The sequence below is a fragment of the Heteronotia binoei genome, chromosome 12 (genome assembly GCF_032191835.1).
Source record: "Heteronotia binoei isolate CCM8104 ecotype False Entrance Well chromosome 12, APGP_CSIRO_Hbin_v1, whole genome shotgun sequence".
NCBI classification, from domain to species: Eukaryota; Metazoa; Chordata; class Lepidosauria; order Squamata; family Gekkonidae; genus Heteronotia; species Heteronotia binoei.
The window spans coordinates 61369551-61392204 of NC_083234.1; the positions used below are offsets into that span (position 1 = coordinate 61369551).

Genomic DNA, 22654 nt, shown 5'->3' on the forward strand with positions numbered 1-22654 from the left:
TGCTGCCAGGCTTCTGTTACCCCCGGTGCAAGCGATCGATTTCCCACCAGTTGCTCTGCAGATGGATTTGGAGGCGTGGCTCCCTCCAGTTGCCCTCGTGGCTTTGTGATGCTGTCTTTTAAGGATTAAGACACAGCGAGGGGAACTGGGGGGACCTATGCATCAAAATGCTCCCACAGACCAACTAGTGGGAAATGGATCATTTGCACCGGGGGAAAACAGAAGTCTGGGGGCAGAGCATCGCTAGAGAGAAACTGGTACCTAACCATTCTCCTCCCTTGGGAAAACCAACTTGTGGGTTGATTTCAGCCATGGTGATGTGGTTGAGCTTGGGCTGACCCAGACAGCATCACATCCAACTATAAGCAAGGGGAACTAGGGGTGGTGTTATTTTGAGCCCTGGGAAATATGATGCCCAAAGAAGGTAATATAATGCAAATGACTTCCACTGAGAGAACAGCAAACCAACTTTTCATCTCCAACAAAGCTTTTATTTCAGAAAAAGCAAACAATGGAGCAGCCTGACCAAGTCTGCAAGTTCAGCCAGAAGTCACTTGCTTGACTTCAGCTTGAACCTTCTGCTTGACTTCCAGGAATCAACCACCCATTCCCCTCTTGGGCGACCCCTGGCCACAGCACCAGCTTTCCTCATCACTTTTTTTACTCTTCATTTGAAAGAGGAAAGTCAATCTGGAACATTCTCTGAACCAAAGGGTAGCTCGAAGTGACGTTGGTGGCCTCCCACAATTTGGGCTCCTCATCCTCTGAAAAGCTCATTTCACTGTGGCCTCTATTGTTGGCTTCCCACAAGCTGCGTTCCTCACGCCCCCCAAAGCTCATTTCACTGCTGCTTCTGTCAACCAGGCAAGGACTCAGCTGTAGCATACCGGAGGATGTGTCCACCTGAGCCTTCTCTTGGTCGGCTAAACATTGGTCAAAAGCACGGGCAATAGCCTGCACCTGTTCCTGTGCATTGTACATTTCTTCTCCCAAGGATCTGACCTTTCCATTCTTTATGGAATGAACTGTCATAGAACCAACCTCAGTTATAGTATGAACCATCCCCACACCACCTTCCTCTCTTAGAATCACTTGTGTAACTGTCTTCTCTGCCACTGGGAAGTCCCCGTCAGGTGCTTGCTGAGACAGCTCTGTTCTTGGAGTAGATTTTGCACACAGCAGCTGGGGATATTCATCAGTAGGTTCCTCCTCCTCTTCACTTGGTCCACCGAGAGAAATCCCAAGGGAACGATGCGGGTGTGGCTCCAACAAGTCTCCGGCTAACAAATTCTCAGTATTTTGATGTGGGACAAGCGAAGGCTGGGCTGTTTCATGATCTGCAAGGAATCGGCACAACAACAACAGTTGGAATCCTGCAAGATGTTTGGTGGATTTAAAATATTTTAAATGGTTACAATAGGGATGCAGCTTCCAATTCATTATGCAGCATTAGGGGACTAAAATCCAGACCAGGAGACACAATAAGGAAGAGGAAAACAAAAGTGACGAACTCTCTGTAACTCTAAGTGCCAAATGACCCTCATCTACAGTAACGTTATATTAAAACGAACAAAGTTTGAGTCCAGCGGCACCTTTAGACCAAGAAAGTTTTATTCAAGGCATAAGCTTTCGTGTGCATGCAACTTCTTCAGGTACAGCCAACAGGGCTGCCCACCTCAACCTATTTTAAAATGCTAGTGTAATTATTGGAATTTATATATGTGTGTTCCTTTGATTGCTGGTAAGTTGCAGCAGAGAAAGGGAGGTGAAAGAGGGGGAATGAGTGAGCAAGGTGATTGGTTGGTGACTGAGAAAGTGTGGGCGGAGCTAAGAAGTTGTCAGTAGTTAACTCTCAGTAGAGTGACAGCAGTTAACTTTCAGTCACGGTCAGTCAGCAGTCTACAGAGTCTGAGAAGCAGTCTTCTGATTAGAATCCCATACTAGTGCTGTGAAGGGCATTATGATTTTAGGGAAGAAAAAATAGAATACTTTAGAGGACAAATTAGGGGCTAGATAGAGATCCAAAACTCAAAAGTGAGAGAGCCAAGACTCAATATGATAGAGCGCCAAGACTCAAAACCTAATGTTGTCAGAGTATTATAGGAGTGTGAGATACAGAATCTGACAGAAGATTAAGTATAGAAAGGAAGATTTGAGAGTGAGGAGTATATGAAGAGTGACACGTAAATCAGAGGTTGTTATTATTAACTGAAGAATTAAGCTATAAGCATCTTGAAACCAGTACAAATTATTGCACAAATAAAGTGTTATTTTGTTTTATATTAACCTGGAGTCCTATGATATTAAATTATAAGAGTCTCATCCTCAGGGCCACATAGCCCCATGAAGAAGTCTTAAAGCTTGGGCACCAATTCAGTTGGGGACATTAAATAAAGTGTTTGGAATTAAATTCCTAGTGGCAGTATTACATAGGAATTAAAAGAGAAGCTGTGACAGTTAGCATCCAGTTAAATGTGGGAACTATTTATGGCTGGCAGGTGATCTCAATAGCAGAGCACCCATTTTGCATGCAGAGCTTGGAAAGACCTCTACTAGAGAGACGCTGCCTGTCAGAATAGACCATACTGGCCACATATTCTGACTCAATATAAGGCAGATTCATATGTAAAGTTCATCATTCTGAGCACCTGCTGTCCATGCAGAAAGTCCCAGGCTCAAATCTTGGGTTTTTCCATTTCAAGAATCTCAGGCTCAAGGGGTTGGGAAAGACATTTTTCTACCTAAGACCCTGAGCGCTGCCTGCTGAAATAAGACTACTGACTGTACTAAGAGCCAATGGGTCATCATTATCATACCATAACCAACTATGTAAATAAAACATTACCTTTAAGAGGAGCTGTAAAGGAGGAGCGCCGTTGGCTAGCTACATCTAACAACCCTTTTGAAGGCACAGCATCAGCCTGTCGATCAAGCCTTCTCTGAGCAATTAAACATTGGTGGGACTCTTCACAGCCACATATTGGACATTCCCAGAGTTTCTCTACAGTGGATGCGTCCCTTGCCATAGCAACATTGAGATCTGTTTGCTGCCTCCTGGGCTTCTTATGTACAAGACTCGTTTTTCTCCTTCGGGGAGCAGCACATAAGTGTAGGGAAAATCTTGTGCGTTTCCTAGGTTGAAGGGCAACAGAATAGGAGCTCGAGCTGCTGGAAAGGGAAGAGGTCGGGGTTGCTTCATAGCTTGGAACCTGACGGAGATTACCCAACAGTTTTCTGCTGCTCCTGCTCAACCGTAAGCGATAGGCTTGTGAATCAAGACCAGCTTTCCAAAAGGATTCTCCACTTTTGGCTCTGCTTTTAAGATTTCTCCTCTCCGTGAAACCTTCTTCTTGCCAGTGTCTCTTTTCAGAGGTTTCCACGTAGCTCGGAGATGGAAAGCCAGGGGGATAGGAACGAGCAGGAGAAGACGTCTTCCCCTCCATCTCTGACCAGCTGTGAGAAGCATTGATGTGACAGCCGCTCCTCGAAGGCTCGTCTCTCTGGGACGAGGTTGCACGGCCCACTGCTCTCTGCATCTTCATGACATTTCCAGCTGGAAAGTCTTCGTGAATCGATGCTCGGGGTGGCTGAACAGCATCGGATTTGGAAGTCCGTTCATCCGACCGAGGGTCAACACCCCACCCTACCACTGGAAAAACTAGAGAGAAAACATACACAAACCTCTTTTACACAGAGGACATTCTAAATCATGATTTGTTCATTTACTAAAATACTTATGTGCCACATTTCCCATGTGGCTCCAGATGACTTACTTTTCCAAAATTAAATACATATAAATGCAGTAAAACTTCATTTATCCTCCACCCCAAGATGATGCAGCTGAAACCGCATTTAAAGCCCTCCCAAATAAAACAGGTCTTACAACATCTCAAAAAAACTTCTAAGGAGCACCCTCCCCTTGCTTTTATCTTCCCCCACAACCACAACTAACACCCTGTGAGGTGGGTGGGGCTGAGCGAGCTCTTACAGCAGCATTGGAGAAAGTCCAGAAAAGGGCAACTAGAATGATTAAAGGGCTGGAGCACTTTCCCTATGAAGAAAGGTTGAAATGCTTGGGACTCTTTAGCTTGGAGAAACGTCGACTGCGGGGTGACATGATAGAGGTTTACAAGATAATGCATGGGATGGAGAAAGTAGAGAAAGAAGTACTTTTCTCCCTTTCTCACAATACAAGAACTCGTGGGCATTCGATGAAATTGCTGAGCAGACAGGTTAAAACGGATAAAAGGAAGTACTTCTTCACCCAAAGGGTGATTAACATGTGGAATTCACTGCCATAGGAGGTGGTGGCGGCCACAAGCATGGCCACCTTCAAGAGGGGTTTAGATAAAAATATGGAACACAGGTCCATCAGTGGCTATTAGCCACAGTGTGTGTGTATATATAAAATTTTTTGCCACTGTGTGACACAGAGTGTTGGACTGGATGGGCCGTTGGCCTGATCCAACATGGCTTCTCTTATGTTCTTATGCCCTTTCAAGGACAGCTCTGCCAGAGCTATGGCTGACCCAAGGCCATTCCAGTAGCTGCAAGTGGAGGAGTGGGGAATCAAACCTGGTTCTCCCAGGTAAGAGTCCACACACTTAACCACTACACCAAACTGGCTTTCGCTACACCAAACTGGAGAGACATTCCTTCAGATCTTTGGGTCCTGGGCTCATGAAGGGCTTTTAAAAAATTATAACCAGCCCTTTGAACTGAGCTCTGAAGAAAATTGGCAGCAAACATACCTGTGTTAAAATAGGTGAGATGGTCTTCCTGTCATCTAGCCCCTGGCACTGATCAGGCTGCTGCATTCAAAACCAGTTGCATTTTCTGGGTTGTCTTCAAGGGCAGCCCAAAGCAGAGTGCATTACAGTAATCTAACTGGGGTTACAAAAGCATGGGCTAACACAGCCATGTCAACCGCGTGTAAGAAAGGAGAGAGTTAGTGAACCAAATGGCAAGTCTGTAAATGGCAGCTCCATCTAGAACAAGTGAACCAGCTTGGTAGCCTTCATGCTGCAGTGGCCAGCATCTGTGATTTTGACACTCTGATGAAAAGAGTGTTTTCCCATCAGGTAGCTAGCTGTCTTTACTGGATGGGGTTTTAATGTTTTCAAGTCCGGTTTTGCAGAGTGGAGAAAGAAGAGATAATCTCACTATTTGGGCAGATCCAGGTGGGCAGCCTTGTTGGTCTGAAGCAATAGAACAAAGTTGAAGTCCAGTAGCACCTTTAAGACCAACAAAGTTTTATTCAGAATGTAAGCTTTCGTATGCAAGCATATTTCATCTGACAATGAAATGGGGTATAGTGAGCAGTGCCACATATAGCTGGCGGGCAGTGGCTAATTCTAACTTTGTTTTACTTTGCATTCTTAACCACTGCCCACCAGCTATATGTAGCACTGCTCACTGTACCCCATTTCATTGTCTGAAGAAGTGTGCATGCATACAAAAGCTTACATTCTGAATAAAACTTTGTTGGTCTTAAAGGTGCTCCTTGACAACTTGGGCATTAGGGTCCACAAGTGTCTTGAATTCAGCCAAGTCAAGAAGTTGCCCACCCATGTGCTCTGTTCCCCCTTCATGCACAAAAACAGGTGATGTTTAGTTCTCGTGGCCCTTTCTTACATGCCCAGGGAAATGCTGATTGCCAGCTTGGGGGCAGAAAACATTTTCTCCAGGCCAGTTTGGACAGGGATCCTGGAGGGCGTTTTTCCCCCCATCTGGGCATGGGCATGGGGGAGAGGTATTTGTGAATGTCCTGAATTGTGCAGAGGGGTTGAGCTAGATGAACCTGGAAGTCCCTTCCAACTCTATGGTTCTATACATCCCATCTGCAATCCAACACGGAACCATATACCAACAGATTTCAGCTGATGGCCCAGATGGTTTATGTTATTTCTCCTGTTCTCCACTCACCAGATCCTATCCTCTCTGTCTGATTTGAAGTTGTGTGCTGAAAAGATGAGCCACAGGATTTGTGTTCACCATGCGCAAAACATTGTTGTCCAGCATCACCCAGAAACCCGGGCAGCTGGCTTGGACTATGGATCCATTCACCCCTTGAGCCTGCAGTTTCATTTCCTTTCTCACACAGAGTCACAACGGTTTTATTTGTTACTCTGTCCACCGATAACAGGGCTACCAGTGGTCGCTCAGCTGTGGGTCTCATTTGTTCCATGTTGCAAGTTCTGAAGGTCTCATGTAAGTGATCGCATGGCCCCCTTGCCAAGTTGCCCACTTCAAAGCCAATCATTGTATTCCCAATTACTGGAAAGCTGCCAAGGATCTGTGGATCTGCTCTTGTGGCTGTCGCTTTCCCCAGGAAGACACCAGTGGGCTCATGCAGAAAACTTTTCTTGCCTTCTGCCTGACCTCTCATTGATGGGCATTTGCAGAGTTTTAAGCAGCAACAGAAGATCAGGAACAGCATTAAGCCAATGAAGAGTCCTCCTGCACACATGGAGAAAAATGGAGAGCAGAATTACTATTCGTTGCCTTTACATGTTTAAAACCTAGAAGAGACTAAAGAACATAAGAGAAGCCATGTTGGATCAGGCCAATGGCCCATCCAGCCCAACACTGTGTCACACAGTGGCCAAAAAAACAGGTGCCATCAGGAGGTCCATCAGTGGGGCCAGAACACTAGAAGCCCTCCCACTGTTGCCCCCCTCCGAGCACCAAGAATGCAGAGCATCACTGCCCCAGACAAGAGAGTTCCATCAATACGCTGTGGCTAATAGCCACTGATGGACCTCTGCTCCATATTTATTTATTTTATTTTATTTATTTATTCGGGATTTATATCCCGCCCTTCCCACAAGTGGCTCAGGGCGGCTTCCAACAATTAATCAAACATAAAATTTAAACAGTTTTAAGTATAAAGCAATTAGATACTTAAACATTTAAAACCTTAAAAACCAGTACATTTCAATTTGATAAAAACAATTAAACCTTAAAAACCAGTAACATTACATTTCATATAAACAGATGCCTGGCCAGTTACATCAAGTTTTCATCCCAGCTAGGTGTAAGCTAGCCGGAAGAGGGTCGTCTTACAGGCCCTGCGGAACTGAACCAAGTCCCGCAGGGCCCTCACCTCTTCCGGCAGCTGATTCCACCATGTGGGGGCCATAACGGAGAAAGCCCTTTCTCTGGTGACTTTCAAGCGGGCTTCTTTTGGCCCGGGGATAGAGAGGAGATTTTGTGTTCCTGACCTCAGTGCTCTCTGGGGAACATGTGGGGAGAGACGGTCCTTCAGGTAGGCAGGTCCCAGGCCATATAGGGCTTTAAAGGTAATAACCAGCACCTTGTACTGGACTCGGTACATCACTGGAAGCCAGTGCAGAGTCCGAAGACCCGGCCAAATGTGTCCCCACTTTGGGAGACCTAATAACAGCCGGGACGCGGCATTCTGCACCAGCTGCAACTTCCAAGTCCGGGACAGGGGCAGCCCCATGTAGAGGGCATTGCAGTAGTCCAACCTCGAGGTGACCGTAGCATGGATCACGGTTGCTAGGTCGTCACGCTCCAGGAAGGGGGCTAGCTGCCTTGCCCGCCTAAGATGAAAAAATGCGGACTTGGCAGCGGCTGCTATCTGAGCCTCCATCTTTAAGGAAGGCTCCAACAGCACCCCCAAGCTCCTGACTCTGTCCGCCGCCGTCAGCGGCGCACCGTCAAAAGCTGGCAGGGGGATCCCCCTCCCCTGGGCTGCGGCGACCCAAGCAAAGGACCTCTGTCTTTGTAGGATTTAGCTTCAGCCCACTCAGTTTGAGCCACTCAGCCACAGCCCGTAATGCCCGGTCGAGATTTTCCGGGGCGCAGACCGGCCGGCCGTCCATAAGTAGATAGAGCTGGGTGTCATCAGCATACTGGTGACACCCCAGCCCATACCTTTGGGCAATCTGGGCAAGAGGCCGCATATAGATATTGAATAACATCGGGGAGAGAACCGCCCCTTGGGGCACACCACAATCGAGTGTGCGCCTCTGGGATAGCTCCCCCCCAATTGCGACCCTTTGTCCCCGACCTTCCAGGAAAGAGGAAAGCCACTGTAAAGCCAACCCCTGAATCCCAGCGTCGGCGAGGCGGCACGTCAGTAGCCGATGGTCGACCGTGTCGAACGCAGCCGACAGGTCTAACAACATCAGCACCGCCGAGCCACCCCGATCCAGATGCCGTTGAAGGTCATCCACTAGGGCAACCAACACTGTCTCCGTCCCGTGTCCCGGGCGAAAGCCGGACTGAAATGGGTCAAGGACGGAAGCGTCCTCCAGGACGGAAGTGTCCTCCATATGTTTATCCAACCCCCACTTAAAGCTGTCTATGCTCGCAGCCGTCACCATCTCCTGTGGCAGTGAATTCCATGTGTTAATCACCCTTTGGGTGAAGAAGTACTTCCTTTTTTCTGTTCTAACTCGACTGCTTAGCAATTTCATTGAGTGCCCACAAGTTCTTGCATTGTGAGAAGGAGAGAAAAGTCCTTCTTTCTCTGCCTTCTCTATCCCATGCATAAACTTGTAAACTATCATGTCACCCATAGTTGGCATTTCTTCAAGCTAAAGAGCCCCAAGCATTTTAACCTTTGGAATAATGGAAAGCATGGGCTGCTGCTGAAAAGGCCATCCCTGTGTTGGTTTTCCTCCTCTTCCCCATAATGTCTGGTTCCTCATCATATTGAATTTCACTACTCATAGTTCACCCAGTTCGGGTCCCAGGTGTGGTTCCCTGAATCCCCTCTGAAATGAATACAGGTAACATTTATTGTAAAAGACCTTTCTCTGTCCCAGATGCTAAAGAACTGCTGCCAGTCAGATCAGACAATATCACCCTAGAGAGACCAATGGTCTCAACTCAAACAGCTTTATAAGTTTCCTGTTATATCTAGCTACATCCCAAGAAGCTGGAATTGTTTATACTCTGCAGAAATCCTTCCCAAAAACATGGAGGTGCAACATAAAGTCATAGAAATTGGAAATGCAAGGAATTTGGTTGGGATGATGGGAAAGAGCTTATTTTGCACAACCAGGAAGTTTTTCAAGGCAGGAGGCATTCAGAGGTGCTTTGCCATTGCCTGCATCTGCATGGACTTCCTTCAAGCCCTAACACTGGGCCAGTCCTGCTTAGCTTCTGAGATCCAACAAGACTGGGTGAGCCTGAGCCATACAGGTCAAGTTGAAGTGATTCTTCTAACCAGGGGTCATTTCATAGAAAAAGAGGTGCCGGAGCTCATTAGCACAACTCATCTGCATATGCCACACACCCCTGACATCACTGGAAGGTGTCCTAAATTATATCAGCTCAGCAACTACCTTTAAATGCTTCTTTGTAATTGTAATTATTATAATTGTAATTGTAATAATAAAATCTTATTCCCATTATACTTTTAAAATTACTTTCTCCCATGTGGCCACAGTGACACGATGAAGATTATCATCTGTCAACTTTCTATGTTTTTGGTTAGTTCCCATTTTTTTTGTGGGGGGGTGGAAATATTAGAAAGTTTGTCAAATCTTAAGAGTTCAGCAAAATTCTCACAGCAGGTTTCAACAACGGAGCCCAGAAGCAAGTATGGGGAGGGGTGGGAAGAAAGAAAGAGGACAATAAAATTTAGAGGTTCCAGAGCTCCACTCCTGTGAGCTCCTGCCCAAAATGAGACCTGCTTCTAACCCTGATTTGGGATTAATGGAGGAGGGTAGACTACCAAATATAACTTCAGCAGCAAATATTTGCTTTTTTATAAAAGATAACAGACCAAATCTAAGAAAACATGGCATGCTGTCTAGACTGGTGCATTTAAACGCTTACCTAAGAAGCCATAAAGGAAGCTGAGATTCCAGATGGTTGATGGTGGAAGGTTTGAATCTGAGGATGAAGAAGAACAAACTTCAAGTCTGGCACGTATCACCTGGCAGCCTGCGAGTCTGGGTGGGGTGCTGCAGACCACCAGAGCAGCTTCCTGAATTGTGTTCACCCAGGATTCTACAGAAACCACCAGCTGGCAGCTGCAGTCCCAGGGGTTTGAGTGAAGGAGCAAAGAGGTGATTGAATTCGGAAGGACGGGCAACGCCGTCAACCTGTTATTGGACAACAGGAGATGCCTGAGTGCTTTCAAGGGCTGGAAGGCGTCATTGTTGATAAATAGGATCTTGTTGTTTGATAAGTCCAGTTGAGCCAGCGAGGCCAGCCCGTAAAAGGTATCCATGGAGAGATACTGGATCTCATTGGAGGAAATCACCAGTTCTTCCAGTCTGGCTAAGTTTTCAAACATCCTGGGAGGAAGGTATGAAATTCTGTTCAGGGCAAGAGAGAGTTTACTGAGGGCCATCAGTCCCAAGAACCAAGGACTTTGCAAGATGTCCAAAGAGTTGTTGTTCAGAGCCAATTCCTGTAGAGTCACAAGACGGGAGAAAACCATTGGGTGTATACTGCAACTGAGCAGGTGGTTATTGCTGAGATCCAAACTCCACAGGCTGTTGGCATGATCTGGGGAAAAGGTGAGGGCTGTCAGTGAAGAGACCGGAAACCCGGTGATTGACAAGAAGTGAAGGTTGGGGAACTTTTGGAAGGACTGTGGAGGGATCTCGCTGAGGTTCCCATGCCGCAGAACTATCTTTTCTGTGATGTTTGGCAAACCTATTAAAACTGAAGTAGGAGAAAAGGTGTAGAGATTTAGAAATTGAAGGACTAGAAAAGGTGATACTTGAGCATCTGAAAAATTACTGGAAATGTGTTAGTTCTGTTTAGTAAAAGGGAGGGAAATTACAAGGAACCACCAAGGTAAGCCAGCTTGTGAAAAAAAATAAAAGAAAGCTAACTTCAACATCCTCCTTAAACGAGCTGTGGCGCAATGTATTTCCAGCACACTCTTTGGCTCAGCATATTTCCAGCTCTCTCTTTGGTTCAACATATTTCTAGCTTACTCTTTACTTTGCACAAAGTAGTCTGCATTTCTCATATTTTATTTGGCTTTCAATCAGTTAAGAGAATTTTTAAAAAGCTGTGTGGGGCACTGAAAACCCATCTGTGAGAGCATCTTAGCTATATTTTCATTCTGCCCTTCCTTCAAATAACTCAGGATGAAAATACATAGCTCCCCACTGCCAATTTTATCCTTGCACAGCCCTTTGAGATAGGGGAGGCCTGGGCCCAGAAATGCTTGACACCCTTCATAGCAGAAGGAGGATTTGAACCCAGCTAGCAACTCCTCTGACTTTAAGATTCTGCCAGGAAACGCCAAACACTTTTGCAGGGAAGTTAGAAGGGCTAGAAACGGTCTCTCTTGATTTACAGGAAAGGTTTTTCTGGAGCACACACACCACCCTGCATTTCCCAACTCCATCCTCACTTTAGTGCATGTTACATTTCCATATTATCCTTATATTTGAAAAATTCTGTGCTCAAATTCTCAAATTTTTGAAAGTCTCAGCTTTTTGACAGATCATCCTTTCCCCACACCCTCCTGTGTGGCTTAAAAGCTGTAGAATTTAGTATAAGTTTTTATCAGAGACAGAAGTCTGATATGTCTATTCATTTCTATAAGACATTTCTTTAAATCAGCCTAGAGAGACTTACAGAAACTCACATGAACAGTTGTGGACAGCTTACCAACTGAGATGGCAAGGAGCCATGGAATGGGAAAGGGAACGAATAAAGACAAGTTCACCTGTTTGGAGTGATGCAACTTCCTCACATTCAGCTCTATCAGTAGAGCAGAACTGACACATTGGAGGGCAAGGCTGGGCTCTTCCCCTCAAAAGCAGAAGCAAAGCAGCAAAGGCTGATATCCCTGCAGAATGCAAAAGGACAGATGAGAATAGTCTCTGCTCAGGGCTCTTTCCAAGCACTGTTGCAGCTCTGGACTCCTCCAAGAGACTGACAACAGGGATCCCCAGCATTATTGTACCTGCGGGCACCCTTGGAAATCTAAAACAGTGTCATAGGTGCAGCCACAAAATGGCTGCTTCTGGAGTTAAAGCCAGCCACAAAATGGCTGCTGCAGCTTACCTTCAGGCACAGAGTGAATATCCTTGTGCTGTGGTGGCAACTGCTGCCAAAGCAAAGGGTTTTTTTTAAAAAAAAAAAATCTTTACATCCAATCAAAAGCCTTGCTGGGCAAAAGCGCCACCTGGCCCCACCCACTTTCTAAAAATACTTGGCGGGCACCAGGAAAGGTATCCGAGGGTGCCATAGCAACCATGGGCATGATAAAGCAGGAGTCATGGAGGGAGTGGGGGAGTAGATGTGAATTTCCTGCATTGTGCAGGGGCTGGACTAGAGGACCCTTGAGCTCCCTTCCAGCTCAATGATTCTATGTTGGGGACTCCTAAACTAGAACATCTGAAGCTGCCTTATAATTAGACCACTGGCCCATCACCCGCACTATTTGTTTATTTCATTTAGACCTCACCTTTCCCCTTGCCAAGTGGGGACCCAAAACAGTTTACAACAATCTCCTCTCCTCCATCCTATCAGTTAGGTGAGACTGAGAGCATGTGATTGGCCCAAGGTCACCCACCAAGCATGACAGAGTGGGGATTTAAACCTGGGTCTCCCAGATACTAGGCCAACACTAACCACTGTACCGCACTAGTAGTGTATTGACTGGCAGAGGCTCTCCAAGGTCTCCAGCAGAAAAAGGTCTTTCACCTGCTACATAACATGAAATCCATCAACTCAAAATGCCAAGGACTGGACCTGGGACCTTCTCTGCAGGCAAAGTCTGCTCCTGAGGCACAGCCACAAATTACCAGTGTTACTAATTCCCAGCTGTTTGTGCTTTTGTATTCTTTGAAGGGTTTTGTTGGATCACTGAAAGGTCAGGTATGGTGGGATAAAAATCTGGTGAAAAAGTGCCAGTTTGGTGTAGTGGTTAAGTGTGCGGAAACTTATCTGGGAGAACCGGGTTTGATTCCCCACTCTTTCACTTGCAGCTGCTGAAATGGCTTTGGGCCAGCCATAGCTCTCACAAGAGTTGTCCTTGAAAGGTCAAGGGGAGGGACAGTGGCTCAGTGGTAGAGCATCTGCTTGGTAAGCAGAAGGTCCCAGGTTCAATCCCTGGCATCTCCAAAAAAGGGTCCAGGCAAATAGGTGTGAAAAACCTCAGCTTGAGACCCTGGAGAGCCACTGCCAGTCTGAGTAGACAATACTGACTTTGATGGACCAAGGGTCTGATTCAGTATAAGGCAGCTTCATATGTCCATTAAAAAATGTCAAATTCTGGGAGAGCTCTCTCAGCCCCACCCACCTCACAGGGTGTCTGTTGTGGGGGAGGAAGATAAAGGAGATTGTGAGCCACTCTGAGATTCAGAGTGGAGGGCGGAATATCAATCCAATGTATAAATCCAATGTAATCTACACTTATTTTCTTTCATAATATTCCACTTTTCCACATATCAGAAACGTATTCTTTAAAATCAAATCTGAAGTAATTATCCAATTACTGTTTGATGGTCTGAAATATGTTTATTTTGCAGTCCTCTCCACTGCACCTTTTCTATATGACCAAGTATTAAGTACAAAATTTGTTTCAATAAAAGCAATTTAAAAAAAAATATAGTGATTATTATGATGATCCTAAAAAACTTACAGTTGTGTCTCCAAAGTATCCTGGATTTTGCCAGTATGTACTCCATCTGTCCATGACAGAAGAAACCTGTCAATTGCCAGAATATTTGTGCCTCTCTGAAAACATAGTTCAACAAACAGGCCACTCATCCACTTTTGGGATTTGTGAACTACAAAAGGAGCAATGCCCTGAATAAACCAAAAAGCTAAACTACTAGCATTAGCTACAGGAGAGATGTTTCATTGTTAAAGAACATTAAAGATACTCCCAACTTTTATTTACATCCTTTATATAAATCTTATTTTTTAAGAAAGGTTCCCCTACATTGACTATGTAGAAAAACAATGCAAAGGTTAAAAATTCACTTCCAAAGAAATAAACCTGTTTAGCCCCTACTCTTTTCCTCTGTTGTTGTTAATGTTACATTTGTTGTACAATTCTGGTTTGTACTTGCTTTATTTGGTAAAAAATTTAAAATAAAAAGTTTTAAAATAATACTCCCAAACCTATAATACATGGTATGCCCAAGGGCCCTTTTAAAAAGGGGGAGGGGCTCAACATACACAAAGAGAAAATAATTATATTCATGTATCGGTCTTGTTAAAAGGTCTGGGCCCTGGTCAAAGAATAAGGGCCTAGAAAAGACTGTACCACATGAGACTGCTTGTGTTGGGTCACATTTTAGAATGTTCCCTTAGGCTGTGATCTCACACACTAAGCAATGCACTGTCAATCCACTTTCAATGCACTTTCCAGCTGGATTTTGCCAGTTCACACAGTAAAATCCAGTTGGAAAGTGCATTGAAAATGGATTGGAAGTGCATTATTTAGTGTGTGTGATCACATCACAGTGAAACAAATTGAGTTAATAGGCTTAAACATAATAACCACCTGTAGTTTACTATGAATTTGAAAGCATTCCATTAAATTGCAGTGGACAAGAGGAGGAAAAGCACATGCATGACAATCCTCTTCCCCCACCCCAGGCTCAGTCATGGTTGTTATGTCTGAATTGTGTCACACTCAAGTGCTGATTTCTTTAAAGCTGTGATACTCACTCAGTGACTCACCTGTTGCTTTTCTGAGCACCCTTCCCCAATGTGACACCTGCCCTACGTTCCAGGGAAGTGGGCAAGACCATTGTCTTGAGGGATTCTTGTAGTTGGCAGGCAGTTCAGCCCCTGCCAGAGGAATGAGAAAGCTGAAAGCCTCCTTGAGCTGCAGGCCTCCTGCTAGGAAAGGAAGTAAATGTGGCTCTTCTGGTTGATTTCCAATGTGATTGTCTGTGAGCCAGAAAGCAAATGCCACAATTTTTAACACTTGTTAAGGACAAATAAAGATGCCAGGAAGCAGGTTGGCAATCCAGTACTTTAAAAGTTTGGAAACGTTTATCACCAAAGCTGGGGAGTATTACAGATGTTGATCTGGGTGGGTCTAGGAGATTCCCCACATTGACATTTTAAAAACTGCATTATGTTAAATTTTCCACAATAGATTTCTCCTCACCAGGTGCAAATCTGAAGTTTTCTCCTTCTCATTTTCGGAACTCCCTAAAACGGGATTCCAAAAACACTGGGTAAGGAGGAGAAAACTTTGGGTTTGCACCTGGTGAGGGAAAATGTACTGCGTAAATTTTCACATAATGCACAGTTTTAAAAATGTCAATGCAGGGACTTCCACTACTGCAGAAATAGTCTCAGGCTAGTCCAATCTTGTGGATCCCAGAAGCTAAGCAGGGTCAGCCCAGGTTTGCACTTGGATAGGAGATCAACATGAAAGTCCAAGGGCAAGATACAGAGCCCTGGCAAACCTTCTCTGAGCAGATGAACAAAACCCAGGCTGCGACTTGATGACCCTTTTCACCACCCCCATTATAGACTTCTGGCTTTAAAAATCCAAGGGTTCCCTGTTTTAAGAGACTATAAAACTACAAGTACCACTTTAGCAGACGTTTCTTTATTATGAATGTGTTTTTAAAAATCTAAAATAAACACATTAAAATATAGTTGGAATCAAAGTAAATACATTTCAATTACTTTACATTAGGGGTGGAATTCTAGCAGGAGCTCCTTACAAAATTCTAGCAGGAGCTTACAAAAAAGAGCCTTGTAAGTTCTTGGAGGATTGGCTACATCAAGGGTGTGTGGCCTAATATGCAAAGGAGCTCCTGCTAGAATTCCACCCCTGGTTTACATAAGAGACATTAGAAAATGTCTAGTTGATCAGCTAAACAGTTTTCAGAGGACATTTGAACATAAAATGGATCAGATGTACAAGCTGGTCTGCATTTTGAAGCGGAACGACAATCGCTATTACAAAACAATATTGACTGAGGAGCTGGCTGTGAGCCCAAAATTTCTAGTTCGATGGCTAATCAGCCATCAAACACGTCAATAATTCATGAACTGCCAATAACAAAGCATGCAAAAATTATATCGTGGGGTCAACATACAAAATGATTGCATTGTGCAAACAAAACTCACAGTACTGTAATTTTCATGGATGGTGGTTTCATTCTATCTTGCTTAAAAAGGAAAACAACACATAGCAGAGTGTGTCGGGGGGGGGGGGCGGAGCCCTGCGGATTGGGATCATGGTGCCAAGGAAGAAGATAATACTCATCTGGGAAGACAACCCAGAGCAATGAGTTATTCCTCGTGCCCGTGCTCTGACCCATATTGTCCTTCCCTCTATTTCCTTCTTGAAGACCACAAATATCATTTCCGTTGCAATGCATCTTTGGGCAAAACTAGATATTACAGGGGATATGGAGCTGCCAATGGAAATGGAATTCCTGTGCCACGCTGTTGTCTCCCTCCACAATGTTTAACTTACCAGAAGTCGTGACATCATAACACCAGGGCCTTTTTTGTAGCACAAACTCCTTTGCATATTAGGCTGCACGCCCCCCCCCCCCCGATGCAGCCAATCCTCCAAGAGCTTACAGTAGGCCCTATACTAAGAACCCTGTAAGCTCTTGGAGGATTGGCTACATCAGGGGTGTGTGGCCTAATGTGCAAAGGATTCCTCCTACAAAAAAAGCCCTGCATAACTCTAATCATTGCCCACCCCCAAACTTCAGTCAAAAGCCAGCTGATGTGAAAGGGGGCGGGGAAAATGTCCATCATAAGGTCTCAGCAGTTTCACTACAGGGAGAAATGGGAACAACTCAACAGGGATATGGCTGTGTCTCCCAACACACCTAGCTCTATCTGTAAAGAATTGCTGCAGACACAGTCCTAAAAAGACTAACACAACCTAAGTAACAGCAACAACATATACATAGTGATTCAAAGCGTTCAAAGCACTTGGTATGCTTTCGGTAACTGTGAAACTGAGACTTGCACACCTTTTTCTGCATACCCAGGGAGCTCTGGATTTGTGTTCCTTGAATAGTAGCCACCCATCAAACCGCTTCTGAAGTTCCAGAAGAAGGAAGAAGGTTCCAAAGCAGAGTCTAATGCTGTTCTAAAGTGTTTAATAAATTTGAACACACTTAGATTAACTGGCCAGGTAGTACCTGCTTTTGGAAGAGTGCTGCAAAGCAAGGCCCCAGGATAAAAGACTCCATTAGCCCCCTAATGGATATATGGAATGCTGTATTGGTGTGCAGGGATTTCAGGGATTTACAGGTTAGAAAGTGGTGAATCCAGACCCCAGCTTCTTTAAAAGACGTCTGCAAACAGCCATTCGAGTCTCAGCCCTTTGCCCTAGTGTTGTTCTTGCACCTTCCTCTCTTGCCTGTGGGGATGCCACACCCACCCCGAATGCCATAAGTATTATTGAAGAAGATTATATTGGATTTATATCCCACCCTATACTCTGAATCTCAGAGTGGTCACAATCTCCTTTACCTTCCCCCCCCCCCCTCAACAGACACCCTGTGTGGTGAGTGGGGCTGAGAGAGATCTCTCAGAAGCTGCGCTTTCAAGGACAACTACAAGAGCTATGGCTGACCCAAGGCCATTCCAGCAGCGGCAAGTGGAGGAGTGGGGAATCAAACCCGGTTCTCCCAGATAAGTGCGCGCACATAACCACTAGACCAACCTGGTTCTATAAGGAAACAGAGATGTTATAAACATAGCCAGCTCCAGAGGTCAATAGGGGCCCAATGAAGATGTTAAATGAAACTGGACTTCACGTGACCTTTTGCTTTGGCTTGCTATCACCCTTAGCTGAGATGCGCCATATTTCCCTAGGTTAAGAATATGAACCTTGGTGGTTCAAAATTCTAGCCTTCATCTTGAAAGCATTACTGCATTTACTCTTCTGGTTGGACTGCAGACCAAGCCAGAGAAGTCATTCTCCCCATCCCCTTCTTGGCAGCAACCAAAGAGAAGGTCCAGCTCTAAGATCAGTCTCCCCCTTGACTCTTCACTTTCTAACTAGGATGGGAGATGTTTCCAAGTTTCTGAGCACCTTGAACTCTGCCAAAGCAGCTTCAGGGCGGTGAGACAAAAGCCCTGTCCACAAATTACAGTGAATGCTTGTACAACCCATGTATATCTGCTTGTAAGAAAGACCCAATGTGCATTCACTTTACAAATGAAACAGGAGACTGGTACCTGGATATAGGTGGATATGCATTCAGTGTAACTTGTGAACGGGGCTAACATCAAAGAAGGGATAGAGGCTGAGTCTTCATCTGTTTCCTTGTTTGTGACTGCAGCAGCCTTTGCAGACATGGTGATAGTATCTAGACAACTGCAAGCAAATGCAGAACTGTAGGGAAACAGATTCTCTTCCCAAAGCCATCTAACATCAGGATTTCAGCCATAGTCAGTGTGCCCTCTAAACTGAGTTAGTGTGAGCTAGCTCACAGGTTTTTAGCCTCCAGCTCACACATTTTTGTCTTAGGAAAAATTGATCCAGAGCACTATTCCCACTAAGCTGAGTTAGTGCAAGCTAGCTCACAGTTTTTTAGCCTCTGGCTCACACATTTTTGTCTTAGCTCAGGAAAAATGGGCCCAGAGCACTGTTCCCGCTAAGCTGAGTGCAAGTTAGCTCACAATTATTTAGCCTCGGGCTCACACATTTTTGTCTTGGCTCAGGAGAAATGGCTCCAGAGCAAACTAATTTATGCAGCAGCTCACAACTGTAATGCCAGTAGCTCACAAAGTAGAATTTTTGCTCACAAAGCAGAATTTCCACAGCTTAGGAGTATTGGCTATAGTTGATAGCTTTCTCTTTCAAGAGTGGAGAAATTTACCCTTCACACTAAAGTGACAGATTCTGAAATACATAGACAGAGCTGCATGCCAATAATTTGCCTGGATTAAGACCTGGCTTGTTCTCATGAGTCCTCATGAGTAATGGGGACGTAAGAATGCCTCTTGGTTTGTACAGCCCATCTAGGTCAAGTAGACTGGGGCTTCCCTGTCCCCATCTTGCTCACCCCAATTGTGGTGCTGGCAGTCATTGTAAATCAGCAGGCAAGATAGGCAGTGGCCCCTTCAAACAGCAGATTGAGGCCTGGGCCGGTGTAACTCATGTCCATTGACCAATACTGTTCTAGGTCTTAAGGTTGATCAAATGTCACTGTCCCTTCTGAAGATAATTTGAATGGATGCATGATGAAAGTTGGAGCCTCACAGAAGACCACATCACATACACAAAAAAATAACATTTGGGATATTCATACAGGACTTCTCACCTTCAGAATGCTGCTTCAGAATACGTCCGAGACATTCTAGAACAGCATTGTGAGGATGTATTGCTTCTTAAGCGTCTTTTGTATAAATACATAGGTCACCTTCCATTGCTGTTAATTTAAGCATCTTTCATTGGTCCCGCTTAACAAAGCACAAACGCATTCCGGGCTACACAAGTCATGCACAACATACAAAATGCTCAGCTGGAGCCCAATGCAATCTACTGGGATTTAGCTGGGTGAACAGCACGCATCCGATGGATCTGTTTCCATCGTTCTCTGGTCCACCTCCCGTGATTCTCCACAACTTCATGAAGCAGATTGATGTAGTTATATTCATTATTTTCAAGTAAGACATCATCACACGGAGAGCTTGTCTGGCTGGTATCATCTGACAATGGTGAAACTGGATGGATTTCATGGCGGATCCTGGACCGAGAAGATAATGGTTTGGGCAACTGTTTGTTTTTCTCACTTGGAGGGCATCTGGCTGCTTTTGTGGTGGACCGCGAGTTGTGGATACCTCTTACAGCCACTGTGACTTTGGAATGTTCCTGAAGCTCTGCTGGTTTGGTTGGTTTTGCCTCTGTGTTTAATTCAGTTGTGCTTTCATGGACCTGATAATCCTTTCTGACAGCTACACACAGATCACACTGCCTTTGTAGTGCTTCATCCAGTTCTGATTTCCCACAGCCTACTGGCTCAATAGCAGCTGCTACCATCACTTCTCTCATACATGGAGACTCCGTGTCTTTGGCTAACTTTGCCTCTCTGTTTAATTCAGGACTTCCATCATGCATCTGATTCTCCTTTCGGAGATGCTGTGGGTCTTCTTCCAGTTCCCATTTCCCAGCATCCAGGGACTCCCCAAGGTTAACAACAGGCAGGAAGAACTGGGCAATGAAAGAGTCCCTGACACTTAATGGATTTGATCCCTGTCCAATGGCATTCCTTTCATAAGGCCATGTCAGAGCTCTCCTCAAAGAGTCCGAGTGGCTTCCTCCTGCATTTGTAATTGCTTCCTTTTGGTCCTGAACATCAGTTCGTTCTTCAGTTGCTGCAGTAACACTTAAATATAAGAAGGGCTCAGAATTCTCAACACTATCTTGGCTACACTCTGGTTTCTCTTCAGATCGAACATTGTCCTGGCTTTTGTCATCATCAGGTACTTCTAGAGTCCCGTCTTCCTGCAGTATTTGCTTTGCCGCCACTGAAGAAGCTTTCAGCACTGATGCTTCTACACATACTTCAGCCAAAAAGGAGTTTGCATTGTGGTTCTGTAAGTCCTTCTTGCTGCCTTCTTGCAATTTATAATACCATGATTCCAAAAAGTTAGGCAACCCTTCCCTTCCTACACAAGGTTGGTTGACCAACACCACATGGGGAGCTGTCGGATTTTTCTGGCTTGCAGCATGTGAACTGGTGACCCACTTTTGGCCCTGGTGGAACTCCGTTCGCAACAAAATGGCTGAGGCAGATTTGGCACGAACTCCCAGCACCCTGGCTTGCAGATCTTTGCCTGAATCTGCCGGTCTGCTTTTTTCGTCAGATTGCCAGCACACTGCTGTGGAGGAGTCGACTTGGTTGCTTGCTTTCATGCCAGTGGATGGATCCGTAGCTTCTTTTCTTGGTTGAGGTGGCTCATCCCGTTTCACCATCCAGATCAAAAGCAATAGAATGAAGAAAATTAACACTGCCAAAAAAAGAAATTGAAGAAAATTAGTTTGGAAATCATGGTGCTTCCCTAAAAAAACAGTGAATAATGGAAATGTTAAAATGGGGAAACATTCACTGAATAATGTAATTACTTTTAGTTTATGTTTTAAAGTAAGCATATCTTTTTTAAATGGTAGAAACTGCCTTGATGCTAAGAGGTAAGTGAGATGTAAATTAATTAACACTGCCATCCTAAACAGAGTTACACCCTTCCTAGTTCTTTAGAACCTCTGGTCTTAGAAGGGTGTAATTCTGGTTAGAAATGCAGTATAATTGTAGGAATATGTCAGTGGACGCTCTCGTAACATATTTAAAAGCTTCAAGGAGATAAAAGCACCATTTTAAAAGACCAAATGATACTTTAAAAGGCCAAATACTATTCATTCAGGTTATTTGCACCAATGGCTACAGGCTAAAGGAAACTTTCTATCAAAGGCAGTAAACTTCTGGATACTAGTGCTAGGAGTTAACACCAGGAGAAGGTCTTTACCTCTACATCCTGACTGTTGGCCTTCCTGGCCAAGCGTTTTTCCACCATTTGAAACAGGAGGGTAGATGAGACAGACCAGTGCTCTGATCCAGCAGGGCAGCTTTTACATTTTGATTGTTTTTGTTTATTGAGCAATTTATAAGGCCCATCTAACCAGCAACATGTTCAAAACAGATGCACTTAACCCAACCCCATCCTATAAATACAGAAAACAGAAAATGTCTTCCCACACAACTAAATCACAACAGGAAATACTACTGGATATCATTTCAAAAGAGGATACAGAAAAAACATTTGAGAAATTACACCTATGCCTCAAATAAGAAGTTTATTACAAAGAATAAAGCAATATCTTGGTATCTACCTAAGCATGTCAGCAAAGCTGGCAATCCAGTTTTGTGGAAGCCAGCCTCCAGGAGCGAGGGCAGACCGTCTGGAGAGCAGTCCAAGTTGGAGATGTTCCAAACGTGGACTCCTTTAAGGCTTGGTGGGCTCCGGCATACAACAGAAGCAGCATCTTCCACCAGAGACGCCATTACCAAATCTGTAAGTGCAGCCAGTACAAAAGAAACAACAAATGGGAGGTTTAGACTGGTGCATCATTCATTTATGAAGACAATACGGTCTATGCATATATTCTGCACATGTAGTATTTTTTAAATTAGAAAATTTTTATAACACTGTTAAAAGTCTACAAATTAGACAACTAACTGTAGCTCCCAAAATTGGCAATAGGTCAATCCCACTTTATTTTCTGAGTTAAGGTTGGAAGCCCTCTTCCAACCGAGTGTGTGTATCAGTGGGGTGGTTCAGATATAATAGATAGATAGATAGATAATTTTATTTACATCCCGCCCTCCCCGCCAGAGCAGGCTCAGGGCGGCTAACAACTTCATTTGAATTTCAACTACACAAAAAAGCAAAGAAAACAAATTACATTTAAACATTAAAATTCTGATTAAGTTTAAAATTAATTAATTAAATTAGTAAAAGTGCTAACGCTATTTGTTCTTTTATGATGGCGGTTATCATTAGCAATTTCTTTCTTCATCAGCGAAAGCCAGTCGGAAGAGGAAGGTCTTGCAGGCCCTGCGGAATTGTTCAAGATCCCACAGGGCCCGCATATCCTCTGGAAGTTGGTTCCATAGGTTCGGGGCTACAGAGGAGAAGGCCCGATTACGGGTGCATTGCAGCTTCACCTCTCTCGGTCCGGGAGTAGTCAACA

The 22654-nt window shown here is 44.6% G+C and overlaps 1 protein-coding gene across 1 annotated transcript; it reads right to left on the reverse strand.

Moving 5' to 3' along the window:
- Window positions 1-660: 660 nt before the first annotated feature.
- On the reverse strand, window positions 661-13702 carry LOC132580014 (uncharacterized). The gene is made up of 6 exons (XM_060250620.1): window positions 13595-13702; window positions 11672-11794; window positions 9814-10650; window positions 5926-6459; window positions 2846-3658; window positions 661-1337 (listed from the first exon to the last, which is right to left on the reverse strand). Exons 1-6 carry the CDS (start codon window positions 13638-13640, stop codon window positions 661-663), a joined length of 3030 nt encoding a protein of 1009 aa, XP_060106603.1. The 5' UTR covers window positions 13641-13702.
- Between the last annotated feature and the right edge of the window lie 8952 nt (window positions 13703-22654).

Excerpts from the sequence above, each read along its gene's own strand:
- LOC132580014 (XM_060250620.1), bottom strand. The coding sequence starts at position 13,640 with ATGGAGTACATACTGGCAAAATCCAGGATACTTTGGAGACACAACT. Across the intron at positions 11,795-13,594 it reads GATACTTTGGAGACACAACT|GGATATCAGCCTTTGCTGCT; the intron begins GTAAGTTTTTTA and ends TGCATTCTGCAG. Across the intron at positions 6,460-9,813 it reads CTTCCTTTATGGCTTCTTAG|GAGGACTCTTCATTGGCTTA; the intron begins GTAAGCGTTTAA and ends CCATGTGTGCAG.